At 41.0% G+C, this 23399-nt stretch overlaps 1 protein-coding gene and 1 long non-coding RNA gene across 2 annotated transcripts in view; one reads left to right on the forward strand and one right to left on the reverse strand.

Moving 5' to 3' along the window:
- PLBD1 (phospholipase B domain containing 1) overlaps positions 1 to 23399 on the forward strand; it is a 53921-nt gene that overhangs the window by 13609 nt on the left and 16913 nt on the right. The window contains exons 3-6 of the mRNA XM_077756438.1: positions 11987 to 12070; positions 13621 to 13759; positions 18028 to 18168; positions 18613 to 18757. Of these exons, the coding sequence (XP_077612564.1) occupies positions 11987 to 12070; positions 13621 to 13759; positions 18028 to 18168; positions 18613 to 18757 (509 nt within the window). The remainder of the gene's footprint in view (positions 1 to 11986; positions 12071 to 13620; positions 13760 to 18027; positions 18169 to 18612; positions 18758 to 23399) is intronic.
- On the reverse strand, positions 1996 to 23383 carry LOC144225267 (uncharacterized). Its single transcript, XR_013333257.1, has 4 exons — positions 23289 to 23383; positions 21758 to 21886; positions 3626 to 3747; positions 1996 to 2253 (listed from the first exon to the last, which is right to left on the reverse strand). It is a non-coding gene; the product is annotated as an uncharacterized LOC144225267 (long non-coding RNA).

Consider the following 23399-nt stretch of genomic DNA (forward strand, 5'->3'; position numbering starts at 1 on the left):
ACGGTGGAGAACTACCTGGCAACCTCTGTCGTTTTCTTTGTCCACCAGTGGCTCTTGTCTTCCTGACATGGGACGTTAGAACTGGAAAGTAGCTGATAGAAACATGATCAGAATTACATTTGCCCCTCTAATCAGGACCTGCCTAGAAGGAACAAAGCCCCCATTGAGGCATTCTTCAATTCTCATGGCACTTAAAGTCTTTCCTTTCCATGAAACTATTTTATTTTTAAATGTTTTTTGGTTTTTGGTTTTTATTGAGAGAGAGAGAGAGAGAGAAAGCGTGTGCACGAGCGGGGAAGGAGCAGCAAGTGGGGGAGAGGAGATCCAAGGCGGGCTCCATGGTGACAGCAGAAAGCCCCATGTGCGGCTCGAACTCACAAACCCAAGATCGTGACCTGAGGACCGTGAAGTTGTGACCTGAGTCAGAGTCGGATGCTTAACTGACTGAGCCACCCAGGAAACCCTTGTGAAACTATTTTAAAATACAACTAAGCCATTTTATTCTACTAGTCATTTATTGTTTGTAGAAGGAAAATGATAGACAGAGTGGCTGAGAAGCACCAAACACGGAAGATTAGTTCAATTTAAATATAAGAGCATTTTAAAAACAGTCATAAAACAATACTTTCAAGTGGGCAAAGATTTCAAATTAAAATTCTGATGCCTAATATAAATATCCCTTCCCGTTCTATTGTTACTTAATTCTCACATCTTTCCCTTGTCTTGTGAAAATAACAAGGATGTAGTTAATAATAGTGCAATCAGGGCACATCCTTTTCAGAGAGAAGCTCTTTAAGGAAAAGAAGGTCACAACTCATTTAATCAAGCCTCATCCTTTCTTTGATATAATAAGTGTCTTGATGATTTGGCTTTCTTCTTTTATTCTCTGTGACCTAGACTGTTGAGGGCAGTTTAACCAAACCCTATTTTGTGTCATTATGCCTGAGTAAGGCACGTTAGTAAGTGCAGTGCCAATCTTAACCTGATTCTAAGTACTGGAGATTATATCAAATGTTGAATAACTAGTAACTGTGCTCTGGTCCCTCTTTTTTAATGTACTAGAAATTCCTCTTTTTCTTCGTTACCAAAATTTTGTTACTCTACCATACAAGTTCCCTTAATGGTATACTACTCAGAGATATATAAAACTTTATATATAGATTAAGATTGTTTAAAACTGTGTGTATAAACTGTGTGTGTGTGTGTATTTAACTTTTCATCCTTCTCTTCAAATCTGTATTTACTGTGTATCCACTCATTCTGATTGGGTGATTTATACTAGATTGCAAGTTTGGAGAAGTAATTTGGGCTGAAGTTGAGTGACTATAAATACATTAGGTTAGGGGGTCCTGGGTGGCTCAGTAGGTTAAGCTTCTGACTCTTGATTTCAGCTCAGATCATGATCTCGTGGTTAAGGAGATAAAGCCCCGCACTGGGCTCCGTGCTGACTCTCTCCCTCTCTCTCTGCCTCTCTTCCACTTGCACATGGTCTCACACTCTCTCAAAAATAAATAAATTTTCAAACATAATAAATAAATAACCACATTAAGTCCTGAGTGGTAGACACCATGGGCTTGGAAGAGAAACTGATTTGAGGGAGCAGCCCCAATCCGAGGCTCCAATCCGAGCAGCCCCAAGCAGAAGCAGGTGTTGCACGGGTCTGGGGGCCACAGCAGGAGCTCAGGGAGCTCAGCCGAAGGCTTCTGACACGGGAGGAACAGCCGATATTCTTGTGTCTCAGGAAACATAAGTTTTAGCATCTCACTTCTGGGAGTGACCTTATCATTTTACCCTTATTCCTAATATAAAGCAGTGACCTATCCTTGGGTCCCTTTATCCACTGACGAAGAAAATCCAGAGAATATGGGTTCATATCCATTCTATTTAGTAACTACTTGTTAAATATTTCTGTATTAGAGTAAAAATTACTTAAATTATATTTCTTAAAAGAAAAACACTCAGCTACAATTCAGTAACTGTTTTTTGTTTGTTTGTTTTTTCTGCCTTTTTGCCATGTCCTTTCAAAAAATTTCAACATGTTTAAGTGAGTCTTTTAAGATTAGAATAAACAGGGGCACCTGGGCGGCTCGGTCGGTTGAATGTCCAACTTCAGCTCAGGTCATGGATCTCACAGTCTGTGGGTTCGAGCCCCGCGTCGGGCTCTGTGCTGACATCTCAGAGCCTGGAGCCTGCTTCAGAATCTGTGTCTCCCTCTCGCTCTGCCCCTCTGCCACTCGCTCTCTGTCTCTGTGTCTCAAAATAAAATAAAGACATAATTTTTTTTTTTAAAAGATTAGAACAACTTCCTGCATTTTGTGGCCCTTTTTGGCAAATGACTTCTCAGGCCAGTAGCAGCAGCCCATGACCAAATGATCGGGAGTGAGGAAGAGGTAGCTCTAGTAATCTCAGCAAATACTGCATCATGAAGGAAAAGTTGGGAGACTCTTTCTGGGAGCGTTTCTGCTGCAGAGAACCACCTGGAATGAGTGCTTTAATCATAAATAGTATCACAGGCCAAGAAGAAGGCCCCTCATGGCCCAGAGCGGGGAAAGAAGGCTTTGTGGAGCGCGTGAGTTGTGTGTCTGGCGTTTGATAGATGAGAACATTCGGCTCGTCCGGGAAGAGGAAGAAAATAGTTCTAAGCAGAAAGAAAGAGAACCAGGTACTGGAAAAAGGCAATGAGTCTGAAATGAGTAAGTTGCGTTTACAAATGAGTGAGGAGTTAGAGGATCCACTGAGAGGCAGAGGGCGACAGGTTTGAAAAGGCAAATGGAAGGCTGTATCGTGGAAGGCTTGGGAGGGAAGCCTTTACATCGGTCGTAGAATGCTCAGAGGTTTCTTGAATTCGAAAGACGACCTCTCTGTTATCTCTGTTTTGTGTTCATTACTGAGAGTTCAAGGCTGTCACCCGCTCAGGGATGGACTTGGCGTGTGTGTAGGACCCAGAGTCTGAGAGGCCTGTGCCCTGCAGCCTTTGCTGGATCTCAATGGACACAAGATGTTGGTGAGCAGGAAGAGGCGTGGAAGGAAATGAAGGGCTAGATGGAAGAGAGAAGTCCGGTATTTGTATATTTGAAGAAGAAGGAGAAAGAAAAAGAGAAAGAGGAGGAGGAGAGGACAAAAAGGAAAAAAGAAAGGGAGGGAGCGAGGGAGGAAGGAGAACGGAAGCAAAAAGAAGAGAAGGAAAAATTGCAACCAAAGCTGCCTTTCGAGAGGCTGTCACTCTAATCGCATTATTGAAAAGTCAAATAAAGGGGGGAATTTCTGCACCGCCCACCCTAAGCTGTCCTCGCCTGTCCCAACTGAGCAGTGACAGGCAGGGTGGTTCACTGTGAGCAGAGGCATTCAGGCTTCTCTGAAGCAAAGCACAGGAGCTTAAAATGTCAGCCATCTGGAAGCTGTGATTATAGTCACGAACCAATAGTGGAAGAGGAGTGCCACTCACAGGCTAGGGTTTTGTTTGCGTGTTCGTTTGCAGTGACTCATGGGCAGCTATCTGAGAAGCAATAGCATCTTCATACACAAGCAGCATTTTATCCATCTCAAACCTATACTCCTGGGGACTGTTACTTGGGGAGTGTTTGAAGTAACAAATGTACTGGGGGAGGGGTATGATTCCACTTACCGGAAACACAGCCTTGAACAAGTGCATCTGAGCCTGGGCAGAAAGTTGAGTGTATGCCGAAGGCCAAAAGAGAGAGTTGCCTGTTTTTGTTTTTCTCTTAGCTTGCGAAGTTGCTCGGGCAGCTGCCAAAAGCAATGGGAAGTTTACGGCTGCCGTGTTTATCCCATATCACCACATTTATTTATTTATTTTTAAAATTTTCAAATGATTTTATTTATTTTTGAGAGAGAGAGACAGGCAGTATATGAGCAAGGAGGGGGAAGAGAAGAGAGAGAGAGAGAGAGAGAGAGAGACAGAATCCAAAGCAGGCTCCAGACTCCAAGCTGTCAGCATAGAGCCCCAATGGGATTCAGACTCACAAACCATGAGGTCATGACCTGAGCCAAAGTCAGAACCTTAACCGACTGAGCCATCCAGACACCCCTCCGACATCACCACATATAAAATGGAGTGATGTTCCTTATATTCTCCAAAACTTTGGGGGAAGAAGCATATGAGAGGTTGGGTATTATGGAATCAACAGTTGAGATATTTAGATAAAGAGCATGGCTTAACCACGTGGGAGGAAATAGTTTGCTCTTTCAACCTATGACATACTGGAGAGACCAAATGAAAACCTACGAAGAAATATCCTCAAATCCTCCATCATTTCATTTGAAGTGTTCAATAATGTGTTGCTTCCTTGAACCCTTACAACACTCTCCAGATAACAGCTGGGACCGGTGCCAGCCCTCTGTGCTTTATCATGAAGCTCCAAGCCAGCTACTGTGCTGTGGCTGCACAGTTACCCCAGGTATGGCAGTAGCAGCAGGTCTACCTGGATCACAGCTTGGAGGCAGCACTAGATAATTCCAGGGGCTTCTCTCACTGTCTTGCCCTTCCTCATACTCTCCCACCCCTACCCGTCTCCTGAGGAGTCGCTCCCTGCGGGATATTGCCATTAGCGTGCAAACATTCGTTCTAGGTGGGCCCCGTGCTACCCCACGCTGCTCCTGCAGCCAGTCACACATCCCTTTCCAGTAACTCTTAGCACTGTGTTTTCTGAGAGCCAAAAGCTGTCTGTCACATCTCCACTGATTGAAATATCACTCAATCCCCGCAAGACCCGTCTCCCATGCAATCTTCCCAAAGCATTTTCTGATTCCATTCCCAGTGGACTGAGCTCTGTCTCTCCCTTCCACCATCTCTTAGGTACGTTAGGGGAAGGTCCTTGTCTTATTCATCTTTATATGCCCCAGACACCTGGCACAGTGCTTCTGCCCCCAGCAGCTACTTAATTACACGCTGATTAGTTTTAATTGAATCCTGTGTTGTTCCAGTTCTTTAGAGATGAACCAGAAGTGGGAGGTACATATTTCCCTGTAATGTAGTGTGGCCAGCAGCCATAGCCAAGTGGAGTTTCTTCCTTGTTTTTTTAACTTGAAGGGTTGGCTCCCTAATCAGAGTATCTCTTGTCTCACTAATGATGCAAAAGCTGATAAATAGTCCTAGATTGTTTTTAATAAAATGAGTCATGAAGCCTTTCTGGAAAGAATGATGATGAGGGTGTGGGTACCAAGTCTGCTCTAGTTTTCAATAAAGTGGCTTATATCCTGTGTGGCCGAGACAGCTGCTGAAATATCTCCTCTGGAATTACCTAATCTGAGGAAGCCAATTCAGTGCAACCACAACTTGTTACGCGACCTTGTGCCAGCCTCTTGGGATGGGGAAAGAGGAGGGAGTGAGTTTGCTCCTGAGCATGTTCTTCCAAGAGAATTCCTTTTAAGTTAAGATGTTGACGCAACAGTTGCTAAAACTATGGTGGAAAGGGGTGCTAGCAAGATTATGGCACAAGTAGAGAAAGTCATCAAAGGCGGGTCCCTTTTTGTTTCTGGCCTACTACCAAGAAAAATCTCCTCCATATCCCCGACTCTCTCCTTTGATGTTAGAAAGGAAATGTGCTTCCCACTCAACCCTGTAAGCCTAGCAAAGTGAGACACGGTCCCACCCTCAAACATATCAAGGGCCATCAACTAGTAATTACTTGGAATTTAACATGAACCACAAAGTGCTGTTGCTTCTGATAATAATGATATGGCGACAACTGGCCTTTATATAGCATTCAAAATGTGTGCCCGACAACCTTCAAAGCATTTTACATATGGTAAGTTACTTAATCCACACCACTGGGATGTGCATCTCATCATTCGCATATTATTGACTGAAAACTTGAGCTCGGAGAAGTTAAGTAACAAGCTGAAAGTCACAAAGCTAGTGGGCAGAGACCAGTTTGAGCGCGCACATACACGGACACACGCAAATGGAGTGCTTGCTGTGGGAAATACTAAAGGATCTTGGAATGGTCTCAGACCCAGGAAATTTAAGCAAGCAGAAAAGAGTAGAAGACGGCACTGACAAGTGCTAAATGATACGGTATTAACATAGTGCAAAGACTCGGTAGGGCGGGAATATGTGTCTTCATGATTCTCACTTGTACGTGTGTGTGAGAGATTTGTCAAGCAAAGTCTCAGCCAACTAGGGAGGACATTCACTGACCTAACACACCACAGGGCTGAGCTTCCACATCCATGTGGTAGATAATAGTGTTTGCTGTGCTTGATGAGAATTTGGAAGTGTGGAGGAATTAGGACTCTTGCTTATGGCCATACAGCCGAGAAGCAGTTGAAGTCAACCTTTGAACTCAGAATTCAAAGTCTCTACCCTTAACTGCTATACTGTGTCACTCCAACACACAAGTGCAGGATTCAAGACCCAGGGATCAGAGAAGAGCTTCAACCTGAGGCAACCGCAAGTGGTCTGTATTCCTCAGGCCTCCTAAATGCTCCAGGATCCGTTGAGGCCTCCACTTCTCACCCCAAGGTGGATGCTTCCCTTCCTCTGCTCTAAATGTCAGAATCAAAAGATCCAGTCCCCCCACTCCTAACAAAAAAAGGGATATGTTCAATAATTCTAGCCCAGTTACCCTCCTGTCCATCTGTCTGTCCTGTCTACCATTAAGTAGACATCTTCAGCAACTACCCCCAACTCAAGATCAATGTTCCTCTGTTTCAAAGTTTCTCAGCCTTGGCACTGCTGACATTTTTTGGGTTGAATAATTCTTTGCTGTGGGGGCTGTCCCGTGCATTGTAGGACTTCTACCCACTAGATGCCAGTAGCACCTTCTCTTCCACCACCTCGTGTGACAACCAAAAATGTCAAAAGACATTGTCAAATGCCCCATAGAGGGGAAAAAAAATCACTCCAGTTGAGAAACCTGGCTCTATTTTGAAATAGACTGAACAATTGAGAGGATTTAGAAGTCTGAATGGAGGCAGGCAGGGTACAGTGGTGAAGCTTTTGGATAAAAAGGGTAAATTCTTTGCTTCTTTGCCTGAGTGAGCATGGTAGGTCAGTAGCCCACAAATTATTTTTCCAAAATAGAATTTTATTTTCATATAAATCATTTTAAGAACCCATTCCTCTTAAACAAACAAACAAAAATTCCTCCTAATGGCAGAAAAAGGTACCATAGCCATTTCTAGACAGGAGAAATAATTTATTGTTTAGGCTGGGTCAATTTGGAATGTTTCACTCCCCTCCAAACACTTTATCTCAGAATGGATTGGTTTTACTGAAGCATCTTGGAGGGAGGAGAGGTGTTTAATCAGTGGGCATCCTATATTCATCTGTGGCATCCACCAAATTGGAACAATCTTGTTTAGTCTTTAGCTTGGATGTTTCCCCATGTGACATAGATGAGGCTTCCTCAGTGTCCCTGGTCTCTCGCTGTGTAATCAGTGCCAGCTGAGGTTGTAGCAGTCACCACAAGCGTACGTCTTCTGCCCCCAGCTGGTCCAATGTCCACTTATTCTACCTCAGGCCACACAGAAAACAGGGGACTGCTCCCCAGGGCTCACTAAGGTATGCAGGGCTCAAGAGCCCTGACGGCCCCGGCAGCCGTCTCCGCTGCCCCAGGTAGTCCCGGGGTGGGAAAGTATGCAGCTGTTGCCTTCTCACACAACTAAATCAAGTCATCACACCGACGGGGAATTTGTGGATTCCAGTCTCCTGTCCTGTGAGCCCATGCACAGGGTCCCTTCCTTGTCGTACATACCTGTCTAGCTTTATTGCTCTTCCCTCCCTCAGTTTTATAGGTAGTGGATAGAGAAGAGTGACGAACTTGACCACATATATGTGGAAGCATAAAAAAATATGTGAGCAAAAGTTAAGTGTGATAATTCAGTTTTTTGATTTACAAATGATTTAAGGAAAAGCTCTCGTGAAGTGAATTTATTGAATTCAAGGACCATAGATAAAAGATTTCAAAGGATGTTAATGTTGTTTGCCTAACTGACAATAAAACTATTTTCATTTTGCCTGTTTCACTTCTGGAGATTACGAGATAAAGGATATCTCACGTTCCAAAGTAAAGGGAGCCAAATTTCTGTTCCTGTAATCTGAGTCACCTCCTGTAGCAAATAAAAACCAGAACTGGGACCTTAGATAAACTTTCAGTCCAGAGAGTGCAAGGTGTTCACAATGTACTCACTTTGCTCCAAACTTGGAGCAAAAGGTAGATAAAATATACAGAAAGAAAGCATTATAGTAACACAGTGGGCCCCAAAACAAAATTAAACATATTTTGAGCCAGAAATGGAACAGAAAACAAAGGAATGAAGTATGGATCTGCTGGGCCCTTGGCATGAAATAGGCAGAGACCATCATCCCTGCTGATGGGTTGAAAGCACTGTTTCAGGGAGCTGAGTCAGGGCTGAACAAAAGCAATCTTGTTGCTTTGGGCTGTACAAAATGAAGAAGTCACAGAATAATTTACACTGATGTGCATCCTAGGGTACAGATTATAAGAAACCACGAGCTTGGGATGGGGGATGCAGGGAAGGGGTGAGGGGTGGGGCAACAAGAACCAAATTATCCATATGCTGGTTCAATTACAGAATTACAGATACATCTGCAATATTCCATAGGAGAAAAAGTCCCCCAAAAGCCACTCCAAGACCTAGTTTTCAGGGAGTCGGATGGAAGCACTTAGGGAAAAATGAGAGGGAGGAGGTGGAGGTGGAGAGAGAGAAACAATGTGAGAATATAAACAAATAAATAACTTGAAATACCTGCACATCAAAGTTTCAAAATGCACAAAGAAACTGAGTGCTAGGAAGAATAGTCAACTAAATCAACAATAGTATCATGAATACACACCATTTCATAGAATGGTTTAATAAAGACTTTAAATATGCCCAAGGCACTTAGTTATAAATGATGATGAATCTCTGAAACAAAAAAGGAATAAATAAGAGGATAGGTTGATATTTTTTTAAAAAAAACTGAGAAATATTATAAATGAAAATTATGGAAATTAAAAACATATTAATAAATGGGCAACTCCTGACTTGGACCCAATCAGAGAAATAAAATCTCAATCAGAAATCACTATTGAGGAGTTTACATAAAACATTTCCCAAAGAGATAAGCGGCAAAAATAATAAGAGAGCTGCTATTAGATAGAACAGTTTGATTAAGAAACTCCAGCATAGGGACGCCTGGGTGGCTTAGTCGGTTGAGCGTCTGACTTTCGCTTAGGTCATGATCTCACGGTTCGTGGGTTTGAGCCCCGNATAAATCTGTTAGGAGTCGCAGAAAAAGAGACTGGCAGGAATCACAGATAAGTAATAATTAACACAGTCATAGCAGAGAATTTTTCAAAATTTTAAAAAAATTAGAAAGTGCTTCAGATACCATATGCTTTCATGTAAAAAAGAATTAGGAGGAACTTAACGGAGAACCATGGGGGAGAAGAAAGGGGAAAATAGAGGGGGAGAGGGAGGGAGGCAAACCGTGAGAGACTTTTGAATGTTGAGAACAAACTGAGGACTGATGGGTATGGGGGGGAAGGAAGGGGGTTGTGGGCATGGAGGAGGGCACTTGTGGGGATGAGCACTGGGTGTTATATGGAAGCCAACTTGACAATAAACTATTTTAAAAAATTTAAAAAGTACTTAATTGGAAAGCACATCTATTAAATTACTACAATGTAGTGGGTGAAACTCCAGAAAGTTGGGGATAAATAATCTTAAAAGCTATTAGAAAGAAAACACATTGCCTACAAAAGAATCTTAGCTAAACTGACAGCATATTTCTCATCAGCAACAATAAAATGAAAGGTGATATGAAAATAATATCTTTAAAAGTACTACAGAAAAATAGCTTAAATTTTAAAACCATTTAAATCATCCAAGAACAAGGGCAAAATAAGGATATTTTCAGATATATAATATAAAATTTTGATCATCCACAAACTTCTATTAAATTATAATAGGATACACATTAACAAGAATAGCAGGAGGGAAACTTTGGGATATAAGGAGCAATAGTTAATACAAGAAACAACGAAGTTAATAAAATTTTATTGTAAAAGTTAAAAAATTCTTCATAGAAAATGTTTTATTAAAAGGGTAAAACTAAATCTTTGAACATAAACATGATGGACTGTCAATGGGCAGTTAAAACTTGTTAAAATATGAATCATGTTTGGAGGAGAAGAAAAATATAAAATTCATTTAGGCTTCATAAGAAGATTCACAGTGATGAACATTTCTAAAACTTTTGATGATGATCACTAAAAGAATAGAAATACATTTCACAGCTTTAAATTAGAAGTAAAAAGAAGTAAATCAGAAGTAAAAAGAAGGACGTAGTGAAAATGTTATATAAACAAGGAAAATGTAAAAAGGAAGACAAAGAAAGAAATGGTGAATGGAAAACAGAAAAGATTGTAGAAATACATCCAAGCATATTAAATCACAATAAATGTAAAGGGATTATTTTCATCAATTATTTGGGGAGATGTTGTTTAAGGGTGCAAACTTGTAACTAGTAGATAAAGAAGTCCTAGAGATCTACTGCACAACATAGTGATTATAGTCAACAACTCTGTATGATAAATGTCAAAGTTGCCAGAAGACAAACTTAATTTCTCTCACCACGGAAAAGAAAGAATTTTGTGATGTGATAGAAGTGTTAGCTAATGCTACAGTGGTAACCATATTGCAATAAATAAATGTATCAAATCAGCACATTGCGTGCCTTAGATTTACACAATGTTATATGTTAGTTATATCCGTTAAAAAATGTTTACAGCATATGAGACACATTTAATTTTTAAAGTTTTTTTTTTTTTAATTTTTAAATTAAGTTTTAAAATAAACCAAATAGCCAATAATTGCGGAGGCGAGGGGGATGAAAATTAAAACAATGAGAAGCCATGTAAACCCTATATAAATTGTTGAAAATTTAAAAGTCTGACCACACCAAGTGTGGGTGAGGCTATAGAGCAAGCAGAAGTCTAATCTGTAGCTGATGGGAATATAAATGCTTACAATCACAACGGAGAACAACTTGGCGATATCTAGTAACTATAGATATATAGAATATTACTCCGGCAATCCTACTTTTATATATGCTATATACGTTGTGGAAGAACATGCAAATACGTAAGAAGAGATATTACATCAGTGTTTGAAGTTGCATTATGAGACTGAAAAGTTGTAAACTGGTTGCATACATGGACTCTTATATAGTCATACCATGGAATACTATCAGCAGATAAAAATAATAAATTTACACTGCAGAAGAACATATTTCTTTAAAAATGTGTTGACAGAGGGGACCCTGGGTGGCTTAATCAGTTAAGCGTCTGATGTTGCGGTTTGTGGGTTTGACCCCCACATTGGGCTCCGTGCCGACAGCTCAGAGCCTGGAGCCTGTTTCAGGTTCTGTGTCTCCCTCTCTCTCTCTCTCTCTCTCTGCCCCTCTCATGCTCACGCTCTGTCTTTCTCTGCCTCTCAAAAATAAAGAAACTTTTTTAAAAATGTGTTGACAGGCCTAAGTGTTACAGTATAGTATGATATCAATTATATATTGTTCAGAAACCTATGTGCTACAGTGTACTGTTTGTTGTTAAATCTATACTTAGTGATGGTGTAGAAACATTCATGAGATAAATAAATCACCAATTCAGGGTTGGAGTTACCTCCGTGAAGGCATGTGGTATTAGCGTCGGAGAACTGCACACGGGGGCCTCAACTCTATCGAATGTTCATTTCTATTTAAAACTATATGCCAAACATGGCAAAGACAATGACTTTAATAAAGTTGGGTAGAGGTACTGGGGTGTTGGTTTTATTATATGCTTTTGTATATATTGGAACTATTTCTCAATTTTAAATTGTCCATTTGATTTTTAAAAAGATAGGGAGGGTTTGCCATAAGGGACCTTCTAGTTAGTCAAAAATTCGTGTAGTTTACTGTGATGGACTGCTCTAAAGAAAAATAGAAATGTAACCATTGTCGTTGTTGTTGTTTCAGACACATGTATGACCACTTCGTTAACCTCTACCCGCAGCTGATTAAGAAACCTTCCATCGTGGATAAAGTGCAAGATTTTATGGAGTATGTGTAAAAGCTTTCCTCTTGTTATTGACACAGTGGGGCCTGAATCTGTCATTGCAAACGGCAGTTTTCCTTCACCAGCGCCCTTTTCTGTCTCTTAGGCAGGACTCCAGAGCTGGTCTCGTAGTAAGGTGATAGCACTTTTTGGTAATGACCCGAAAACTGGTTGCACACAGCATGGCCTCTGATTTGGGCTCTTTCAAAGTCAGGTTGAATATCATTATCAGCGGCCGGCACTGCTGGAGGAAGCCACCATGAGAGTAAGGAAGGCAAAGTTAAATGCCTGGACCGCATCCACCTAAGGACCCCTCTCCTTCAGGGATCGCCTCCTCCTCCCTGAGGTGCTTCGGTTTCACGGGCCTGGTGACTGATGCTGGCTGGGGCGCTAGCTGTTATCTAGTGCTAATTGTTAACATTCTCTGAAAAACATTTCTGTTTTGATAATGTTTTCTGAAGACTAACAATTCTCAATATTCAGAAGATTTCTTTTCTATTTCTTTTATATGTGGGATTTGTTTTATGTTTTAGATTTGTGGCTGTGATTAATTTGGAGACAAAAGGGTTCCTGATTGGGCCCTCCAAATCAGACACTAAGCAACCTCTTCATCAAATCTAACGTCCTACAGAGCATCATTAAAAATTATTGGGCTAGATCCCATGAAGCAACAACATTGTATTCTAAGATTAATGTAGACAGGCGCCTGGGTGGCTCAGTCGGTTAAGCATCTGACTTTGGCTCAGGTCATGAGCTTTCAGTTGATGGGGTTGAGCCCCACGTTGGGCTCTGTGCTGACAGCTCAAAGCCTGGAGCCTGCTTCTGTGTCTCCCTCTCTCTCTGCCCGCCCCCCACTCATTCTCTCTCTCACCCTCTCCCTCTCTCTCTTTCTCAAATAAGTGTTTAAAAGAAGTATTTAAGATTGATGTAGAGATAGCCTGAGCAAATCAGAAATGGCTTTTGGTACATAAAGTTGTGTCAAATCATTCCCTATAAAGTGCAGAGAACTAAAAGAGAAGAGACAGGGTGGAAGGAATCTAAAAAGAAGGCTCTTAATAAGCATGTGAGGGCAAAAGCGTGGAGTTATTAGCAACCACTGAAACAGATTGATGGCAGAGAAGTATAAACATATACAAACCATCCTGTCCTTGGAAGTTTTTATTCTTTTGTTGTTGTTCTTTAACGTTACCACTTCCACATACAAAAAAATAATAATAATAATAACTGATCCTTACCGCTTTACTGAGACATTATGGTTTTATATGAAATGCATGTGGATGGTCTGTCCTAGACTTTCGTAGACCTCAGTATCACAAGAAACAACTATTACACCTAGACAGAGCGTGCTTGAAGCTATCAAAGAAGAGTATAGTCCTAGAAATCGAAAATCATTTAGAATTTGCCATGACAGACTTTCAAAATGTCTGATTGGAATGTTGTAAGGTCCAGAATTTAAATCACACCAGCATAAGTATCTAAATATATAACCCCTAAATGCCTGGGTTGAATGTAGCTTTGGATAAGCTACCATGCTCAAATCTAATTTCTCTTGCAGGAAGCAAGATCAGTGGACCCGGAAAAACATCAAATATTACAAGGATGACCCATTTTGGAGACATACAGGCTATGTTGTGACACAAATGGATGGGCTATATTTAGGAGCAAAGAAGAGGGCTATGTTAGAAAAGACAAAGGTAAGATTTTTAAAAAGCTACTCAGAATTTATATAGTATGGCAAGAATACTGAAAATTATCTCTAAAATAATATTCTAACTTAGAAGCAGATCAAATTAGGACTAGCACACAAATTTCTTGTACACAGGCACTATCTTGTGTTTTTTTTAATGTTTTATTTATTTCTGAGAGAGAGACAGCATGAGCAGGAGAGGGTCAGAGAAAGAGGGAGACACAGAATCTGAAACAGGCTCCAGGCTCTGAGCTGTCAGCACAGTGCCCGACGTGGGGCTCAAACCCACGAACCGCAAGATTATGACCTGAGCCGAAGTTGGACGCTTAACCGACTGATAGTGCCCCATGGCACTATCGTATTATATTGCTAGCACCTGACTCAGTGTCTGACACAAAATTCAAGCTTAACACACAATCTCTTTATCTCTTAATTTCTTTCATCATTCTGTGCTCTGGAGTAGGTTAAAGAATATGGTAAATGCATGTTCTGGCTGTTTAACCTAATAAAACTAGTATTTTAGTTGATAATCATTGTTAAGGCAAAATGTCTAAGTGTACACATTCTATACTTCCCACCTTCTATGACACACACGCACACACACTTGTGCACACATCACAGTATTTTGAAAAGCTTTATTGAATAATTGAAGACTCAAAGGTACACTTAATATATTTCCTAAAATTATGAAGATTTTGTTTCCTGGAGGTAATACACACACACACACACACACACACACACTCAACTGGGCATGTGTATACACATCGGGAAAAAATATACAGAAAGACAGTTCATAGATAAGTGATGGAAAATTGTGAATCACATAAACCAAGCCTTATTCATGAGTTTAGAAATACAAATTAAAACCATACTGAGACATACTTTCTCACTCACCAATTTGGCTAAAGTTCTAAAATGTGAATGTATACTCTGTTGGCAAGGCTAAAGGCAAAAAATGCCGGCAGGAATTCCCGAAATACTGGTAGGAATACAAAATGGTATATTCGCTCTGGAGAGAAATTTGACTCTCTGTATCCAGATCACCTACTCATTTACCCTTTGATCCAGCAACACCCCTTCTAGGATTATCACAAAAATTCACAGGCAAAATTTCAGTATGCCATATGTGCCAGCCTCTTAACTGCAAAGAATCTGTAATAGCAAAAGACCGAAAACAACCAAATACATAGAAAGAAGACTGGCTGTGTAAATGAGTCGCTATAAATAAGAATGAGGGAGATCTCCAAATACTGCTATGGAATGATGTTTGGGATCTGTTATTGTTACGAAGTATAAAAAAGTGGGGTGTCTGGGTGGCTCAGTCGGTTAAGAATCCGACTTTGGCTCAGGTCATGATCTAGTGTTCATGGGTTTGAGCCCCGTGTCGGGCTCTGCGCCGACATCTCAGAGCCTGGAGCCTGCTTCAGATTCTGTCTCCTTCTCTCTCTGCCCCTCCCCTGCTCACACTCTGTCTCTCTCTCTCTTTTTCTCAAAAATAAACATTAAAAAAATAATAAAAATAATAAATAAATAAAAGAGTAAGGTGAGGACCAGCGCAAATTGTTTGCTGCCTTTTACATAAGAAATGGAAATAAGAAAGATGATGATAGAGAGATGGGTAGATCGATAGATTTGCTTAATTTTCCAAGAATAAACAACAATGAAACAATAAACCCAAAACTAAAAACAAAAACAAAAAAAAGTATTTAAAAAAAGTGGAAGGGACAGGACTGAAATGTACATTCCTCTGAATGTATCTTTATACATTTGACTTTGGACCATGTAAATGCTGTTGGTAACTATAAACCGAAGTTCAATCACACAGAAGAAAAACAGCCCCTAAAATCTTAAAATGAATTGACTTGAATATATCTAATTATATATCAAGTTCATAGCATAGCCATGCAGAAAGCAGTCATTTCCAGTGACCTGCACACTGTTACTATGGTACATCCTTAATAGGATAGATCTTAAGGACAAGAAGAAACATCATAAAAACAAAACCAAAATAACCTTAAACTGTATTCAGTAATCTCACTTTAGCAATAATATTGATGTTGCTATTTTGAAATTTGATATAGTTAGATATAGTAACTATAAAGCAAATATATTTATCAAGTAAATAAATATGTTGAATATCAAGATTTTCAGCGTATAAGAGAAATCAATGAAATAAAGACCTTGTGGTTTTTAAAGTTGTTATATAGGTAGAAAATCATTACTTTTAGCTTCCTTTAAAAAAACAAATAGTTTCTTGCTTTGCCTCTTGAAAAGGCTTAGAAATAATGAGAATAGCATTGAGCCTCGCCTAGGAGACTATGACTTAGGGTAAGCAACAGTATCTCAAACAAGGCAAAAACAGCTCCAGGNTAAATATAAATTCAGCTAATTAAAATATATTAGTGGGGGAGGGGTCCATGTACATACAAGTTCACAGTATCATTGTTTTGCTACAAACTGGAAATACCCCAAATGTTCACCCATATATCATGGTACTGTATATTCATGTGATACCTTGTAGGAATGAAAATGAATGAACTGTTTCCACACTGTCAACATTGATAAATGTCAAAAAAAAAAAAAAAACTTGAGCAGAAGAATGCACAGAGTATGATTCTATTTGTACAAACTCAAAAGCAAGCAAATTAAAAAAATAGGTTGTCTAGTGGTATATACGTAGGTGATAAAGTAACAGAAAAGTGGGTAATGAGCCAGAGTGGTTACTACTGATAAAGAAGGGGGAGATGAGATTGGGAGCTTTTAAGGCACAGCTAATGTTCTATTTCCCAAACTGTGAGGTGGGTTCATTAGTATTTTTAAAAATTATTTCTTCTTAAATTGTACATATGATCTTTATTCTTTCATAAGTATGATATCATTCTTAACTTAAAAATAAAGACAAAAAGTTAAAGGCAATTAAAAGCTGAAAAATAATATTTGCAATTCATACCAAACAATGAACTAGTCTCCTTAATACTTAAAGAACTCCTAAAAGTTGATAAGAAAAAGAATAAGGCATATGAACAGTTCACCAAAAAACAAATTCAAAGGTTTTGAAACATGCTCTGCCTCACTCACTCATAACAAAAGAATCGCCAAGGGGCATCTGGGTGGCCTTGATTTAGACTCAGGGCAGGATCTCGCGGTTCGTGGGTTCAAGCCCTGCATTGGGCTCTGCGTAGGTGGCATGGAGCCTGCTTGGGATTCTCTCTCCCTCTCTCTCTGCCCTTACCCCTCTCCACAAAGTAAATAAATAGACTTTAAAAAAGAAGAATGAGGGGCTGTTTTTCACCTATCAAATTGAAAATAAACTCAATGTTTAATATGTTGTTGAGGCTGTTAAGTGTCTGTTGAATAGCTAAAACATGGAAAGAGCCTAAGTGTCCATCAACGGACAAATGGATCANGTTGAGATAAGCCCTCTGCAGACGATTTGGCAATGTCTATTAAAATCAAAATTGCGTCTAGGCATCTATCCTACACATAGACTCACACATACGAAATGATGTGTCCAAGATTGATTTTTGGAACACTGTTTATAATAGCAAAAGACTAGAAACCGGAAAGTCTGGGTGCCTGGGTGGTTCAGTCGGTTGAGCGTCAGACTTCGGCTCATGATCTCGTGTAAGTTCGAGCCCCACATCGGGCTCTGCGCTGACAGCTCAGAGCCTGGAACCTGCTTCAGGTTCTGTATCTCTCTCTCTGTACCCCTCCCCTGCTCACACTCTGTCCCCTCAAAAATAAATAAATGTTAAGAAATATTTTTTTTAATGTTTTATTTATTTCTAGGAGAGAGAGNAGCGAAAGTCGGACGCTTAACCGACTAAGCCACCCAGGCGCCCCAAGAAATATTTTTTTAAAAAATCAAGAAGCGTCTTAGTTGAACATTTTGCTTTTAAACAGTGATTCTCAACTATGAGCAACCTCCCTCCAGGGCAGAGTCAGCAGTACGTGGAGACACTTTTGGTGATCAAAACTCGGAGGGTGCTACTGATATCTAGAGGGAGAGAGCCAGGGATGCTGCTCAATATTTTACAGTGCACAATCCCCCACAAAAAATTATTTGGCTCTAAATATCACTCGTGTTTTGGGTATCAAAACATGCTAAAGCATCTCTTATAAACCATAAGATAGTAACTATTTTATAAGCTACAATAAAATCAAATGCATTTGTTACATTAGGGACCCTTCACAAAGGAATAACTGAGTGTATCCCGGACAATAGGAAAACTGGCCACAAATCACTGTTAAGAGCGCTCTGTTGTCTCTCCCCAGCCTATGACCATGTTCCAGATTCAGTTCCTGAATGCCATCGGAGATCTGTTGGATCTGATTCCCTCAGTCTCTCCCACAAAAAATTCCAGCACGAAGGTTTTTAAGAGATGGGACATGGGACACTGCTCGGCTCTTATTAAGGTGAGGCACAAAGCCTCCCCTCTCTTATCCCTTGTTCTGGAACACACAGACTTTTCCCGTACATCAGCCCAAGTGTGGCAACATCTCATCATCCCTGGCTACAGCCGTATTATCCGTTTATGGTTCCTCTGTCTAGAAGTTAAGAACAGGAAGGAACTGATGGAGGGTATTGGAAGTACATGATGTTACCTCTGTGTCTTCTACCATTTCTCCCGTGCTGTATGCACCTCCCTCTCCCCCACCCACAGTCTTCTATTTTGGTTACTTGAAGGACAGTCCATTTGCTGTGTGTACATTAAAGGTTAATTTTGTGCTCCGTGACCGTATCTCCCGATAATAAATATGGCAATGAACAGCCAAACTGACACAATTGCTGTACACTTCCCACACTTGCAGTCAGTTATCTGTATACCTCTGCATCATTCTCCATGATTCTGGCTCTAGGTTCTTCCTGGATTTGAGAACATCTTTTTTGCTCACTCAAGCTGGTACACATATGCAGCCATGCTCAGGATATATAAACACTGGGACTTCAACATCAAGGATAAAGACACCAGCAGTCATCGCCTCTCTTTCAGCAGTTACCCAGGTAAATCCATTTCAAGGGACTTCTGAGTACTCGGAATACTATTTCAGAATAAAACCTTGGTGATTCGGAGTAACCGGAACGGGGGAAGAAATCTTTAGGGGTTGGTATACGTTCATGAAGATTGATTTTCAGAATGCCTTTCGAAGAAATATAGCTCTAATGTTTTTATTTAATAGAATCGTGTGAACAGTTAATAGGTGGCAAAAATTCACTTCAATAAATGGCCAACCGAGGTAGAAGGCACTTTCCCAGGCTCTGCGGTGGAAGCCAAGATAGGCAAGAGAGAGGCTGCTCTCAGTATCTCCTTGATACTCTTTCTCTTACTCTTATTGCAACATCCTCAGAACTTAAGCGTGTGTTTGGCACTTTGTACCTAATCCGCTTTTGCTGAATGGATGGATGAATGTGTGAGCTTCTAAATCCTTCCACTAGCAAGATAAATACAATATAGATAATAGTAGTACTGGGTACTCTGTGGGCTACAAAAGAAATGCAAGGGATGTTAGGAGTATGCAAAAGAGTGTCAGCTCACATTGGATTGTTGGGGGAAGGAAAGAGAGGCTGACACTTGAGATGAACCATGAATGATGGCTTGAACTTGAACAGGTAGAGATGGGTGGGAGGGAGTTCGAATTGCAAGCTCCTTTCCTTAAAGGGGCCAGGCGGATGAGGTAAAATGAATAAAGCGGGACAGGTATAAGAAAATAAAAGTGAAAACAATTGTAGCAAACACAAGACCCCCTGAAAGGGGGTCAACTGCTGAGCTCCCACTGACTGTTGTCACCCAGCAATATGCAAGTCAGTGTTGCCAGATCTTCCAACCGCTGAAAATAGAAATACGGATATAATGAAGAAAATCCACTGTGTGAACCCACTAACGTGTGTCCGCTGGTGGGAATTGCCCCCTCAGCTGCAGGTGTGCAACCTCGTCATGGAACATCATGGGTAAAGGCGAAAGGAAAATTCTCACCAAATATTTAAGAGTCCAGTGTGGATACAGGTGGACACTTTTGACCTTTAATTACATATTTGTAACTTACAGAGTGGTTATACCAACCAACTGTTGTATCTATCGACTTTCTGGTATTATTGGTCCTGGTATTAATGCCATCCTATTCAGAATTCTGGTCAGCGGCATAACTTGGTATTTTTCTGTCCTTAGGACCTGATCCTTACTTTGAAAACACTTTGATTTCTTCTTTGTCATTGCTTGCTTAATCTTTTTAGTATTGAGGGGGACTGGGGACTCCTCTGGAGACAGACTGTGTTTTGAACCTTTATGTTCCTCTAGACTGAAATTGAAGGACAGCGTGAGACTGAGGCCAGTCAAATATTCATATTCTTCTTCGTACTCGCAATAAGATGCAATGTTCAGATGTTACCTGCACTGTTTCAAAATCTCTACAGAATAGTGTTTTTGTTTTTCCATAGTCTTAATAATCCTGGATCCCAAAGCTAGTGACGGGGAAGGAAGTGGAGGAATTCCCTATGAAATGTGTAACTCTGTTAACATTTTCATATACGTACATATCTTTCCAGAATAGATAGATACATAGATAATAGAGATTTTTTTTTTAGAGCATTTAAACAGAGAAACAAGCCTTTTTTTTTTTTTAACCCCAAGGTGTTTTTACAGGAGCGAGTATAGCAATGTGATTCATATTTTCTTTAACTGGAAACGTGAAAAACGTGTAGGATCTTATTTCTCTTACAAAGAATTGTTTGATGAAACGATCAGCTGCATTGGATTCATCCAGTAGATATGGAACTAAGCTTTGCCATGAACTTCATGCCAGAACAAAGCTGGGTGGCTTGTTTTGCTTGTTGTTGTTTTTGGTGGAGGAGATTGAGTGGATTAGGAGTGTGGTGTCAGTTAGGACATGGAGCCTTTTCATGGTAGGAGCGAGGATATTAAGAATTACTGAGACAGAACATAAATATCAGGTCATGAAATATTCGCAGCATGGCCGAGGCACATGTTAAAAGATGACAATAACTGGGATGGCACAGATACCATTAAAGATACAAATACCTCTGAAGAATTCAAATGCACCTTCCATGCTTTTACACTACAGCAGCTCCCCCCACCCTCGCCCAACTCTGTAGAAGGGGCCACCAAGATGATTGCCATGAAAAACTTAAAGCTTCAAGACACAAAGACTTTTGTTTTTTGTTTTGAGGTTTCATAAAAGGAAAATGGTAGACCTTGGACAGGTGCTAAACTTCCTCAACGTACGAAATCCAACTATTTTACTTTGGCGAGCCTCAGGTTTTTTATCTGTAGAATGAGACTAATATAAACTTTACTTCATAAAGTTGTAAACATTATGTAATTTACCTATTCGTCTATAATTTTCTATGAAATTGTCGTGTTAGGCAAAGTATGTATGATAAGAAACAGGACAGATACAGACTGTATCCTAATAAAATTTGAGTTCTGGTGAAAAATAGAGACAAATTTTTTAAAAAGCAATGATTAAAGTGTGGTTTGTGTAACAGTAGGTAGAACTAGTTTGGGGAGGTTGAAATAGCTTCCAAGAGAAAGTAAAATGGGGGGCGCCTGGGTGGCTCAGTCGGTTAAGCGTCAGACTTCGGTTCAGGTCATGATCTCACAGTTCGTGGGTTCGAGCCCCACGTCACGCTCTGTGCTGACAGCTCAGAGCCTGGAGCCTGCTTCAGATTCTGTATCTCCCTCTTTCTCTGACCCTCCCCTGCTCACACTGTCTCTCTCTCTCTCTCTCAGAATAAATAAAACAGTGAAAAATTTTTTAAAAAAGAGAGAAAGTAAATGGAAGGTGAGACACAAAGACATGTATAAGTTAGCCAGCAAATGGGGACAATGAGGTGGTAACATTCCATGTGGAACAAACAGGATGTGGAAAGGCCTGTAAGCAAGAAGAACAGTGGAGAAGGCCAGAAAGAGGGAACGGAGGACAATGCATGACCATTCAAGTGACAAGCGGTAGAAGTGCTATTCGTAGATTAGCATTTTAGAATTACCTGGTCCATGAGGGTGACAGAGTCCACCGACAGAACATTTCGAAGTCTGAGGCGATAATCCAGGTGACTCAAGCCATGTGATGTTTTTTAGATGGTCAGTCAATAGGTAGATGGAGGATTGATCTCCATCTTCAAGAAGAAAACAGTATCAAAAATGACTGTGGAATTACTATAGCAATTTGTGAATTTCTATGTGTTCCCACTGTCCGAGCCAGAATCTTTGAGGGGTATGGACCTAATGAGAATTGTCAGAAGGCCACTCCCAGAGTTGTACTCCAGCAGAGGAGAATAGAAGGAAGAGCAGTAATCCAGCACTCTCAGACTTCATCTAAAGCAATCTTAATCTAAGTCAATCCCATGCTCTGTGCTCACAAGGGCCCTAGGTGACGCCATAAAACTGGAGGTGGTTATGTCAAGGAAACAAATTAAATAATAACCTCCATCTTAATCTAGAAAGGGTTAGGTGAGTTGGTAGTATAATAGTTTCAGACGTTTTCAGACTGTTTTAAAAAATTGAGTAGGATTATTTCGCCTGAAGATACTAACATGAAATTTCTTGAGAAAGTCAAAAGTATACCACAGCACGTTAGGTACTGGTAAATCTCAGTATTGCCCTTAGGCCCAAGTGAGTGATGTTCCAGCTTTGGAGTGCCTTCCTCAAACTTTTCTAAGTCCCCCTCCAACACCCCAAGAACAGCCAAGTTGGCACAGTTGGTGCTGGTTTGTGTCCCTTGTATCTTCCAGAAGTTTTCAAAATATCCTTGTAGTGCTCAGGACTAGCCGGAGGAGCAGAGCCAACCAGGTGGGGCTAAGCTTAGGCAGGAACCCACGTGGGTCCTGGTCCTTGGCTGTCCCTTGTCTGAGAGCTCTTCCCCTCTACCCTACCTGTATGTGGGTTCAACAAGATGGTGCCCATCAACATGAAGAGCTGTGGGACTCAAGCCTACGGGGTGGTCCTGGTGAATAGATCCTTCCCGTTGGCCTTCACGGTATATTTTCTTCCTGACAGAACTGACAGAATGTTGCTGACATGATGATTTGAGGTGGCCCTCATGTCAGACACAGCGTGTGTTCAGGGCTCTAGGCTGTCAGAGGCCACTCTTACCCTCAGGCTTACGCACGTCTGTGGATCTCTGCTTTTGCCTGGTTCTCACCGGCACTGCCCTGCTTCCTGAGGGCCAAAGAGGAGGCAACAAGTGAGCTTACTGGTTGCAGCTCCACTGTCGGCCCCCTGGGCAGTCACCTCACCCCTAGCAGGCTCTGTACCACGTGTTCATGTTCCACAGTTTTCTGAGGAAGGCCGGGCCTGGCCCTTACAAAGGCGTTTGAGAGTCTTGCTCCGTGACACAAACAGGCCTTGGCGGCAGTTCTCATGGTTTCTGTGGAGCAGGAATTTAGGGCACAAGTGAGGATGGCTTGTCTCTACTTCTCTCCATCTGGGTCGTTAGCTGAAGGCTCGAAGACTGACTGGCTGAAATCTATGATAGCTTAACTGATGCTATAGGGTAGATTTCGAAGCTGACTCACTTACATGGTTGACGAGGTGGTGCTGGCAAATTGGTTGCCCTCTACTTGGGCCTCCCCACAGGACTGCTCCGGTAACCTCAGGACCAGGCGCCTGGCTTCCCCCAGACCAAGTGAT

This window comes from Crocuta crocuta, unplaced genomic scaffold (genome assembly GCF_008692635.1).
Source record: "Crocuta crocuta isolate KB4526 unplaced genomic scaffold, BGI_CrCroc_1.0 scaffold262, whole genome shotgun sequence".
Taxonomy (NCBI): Eukaryota; Metazoa; Chordata; class Mammalia; order Carnivora; family Hyaenidae; genus Crocuta; species Crocuta crocuta.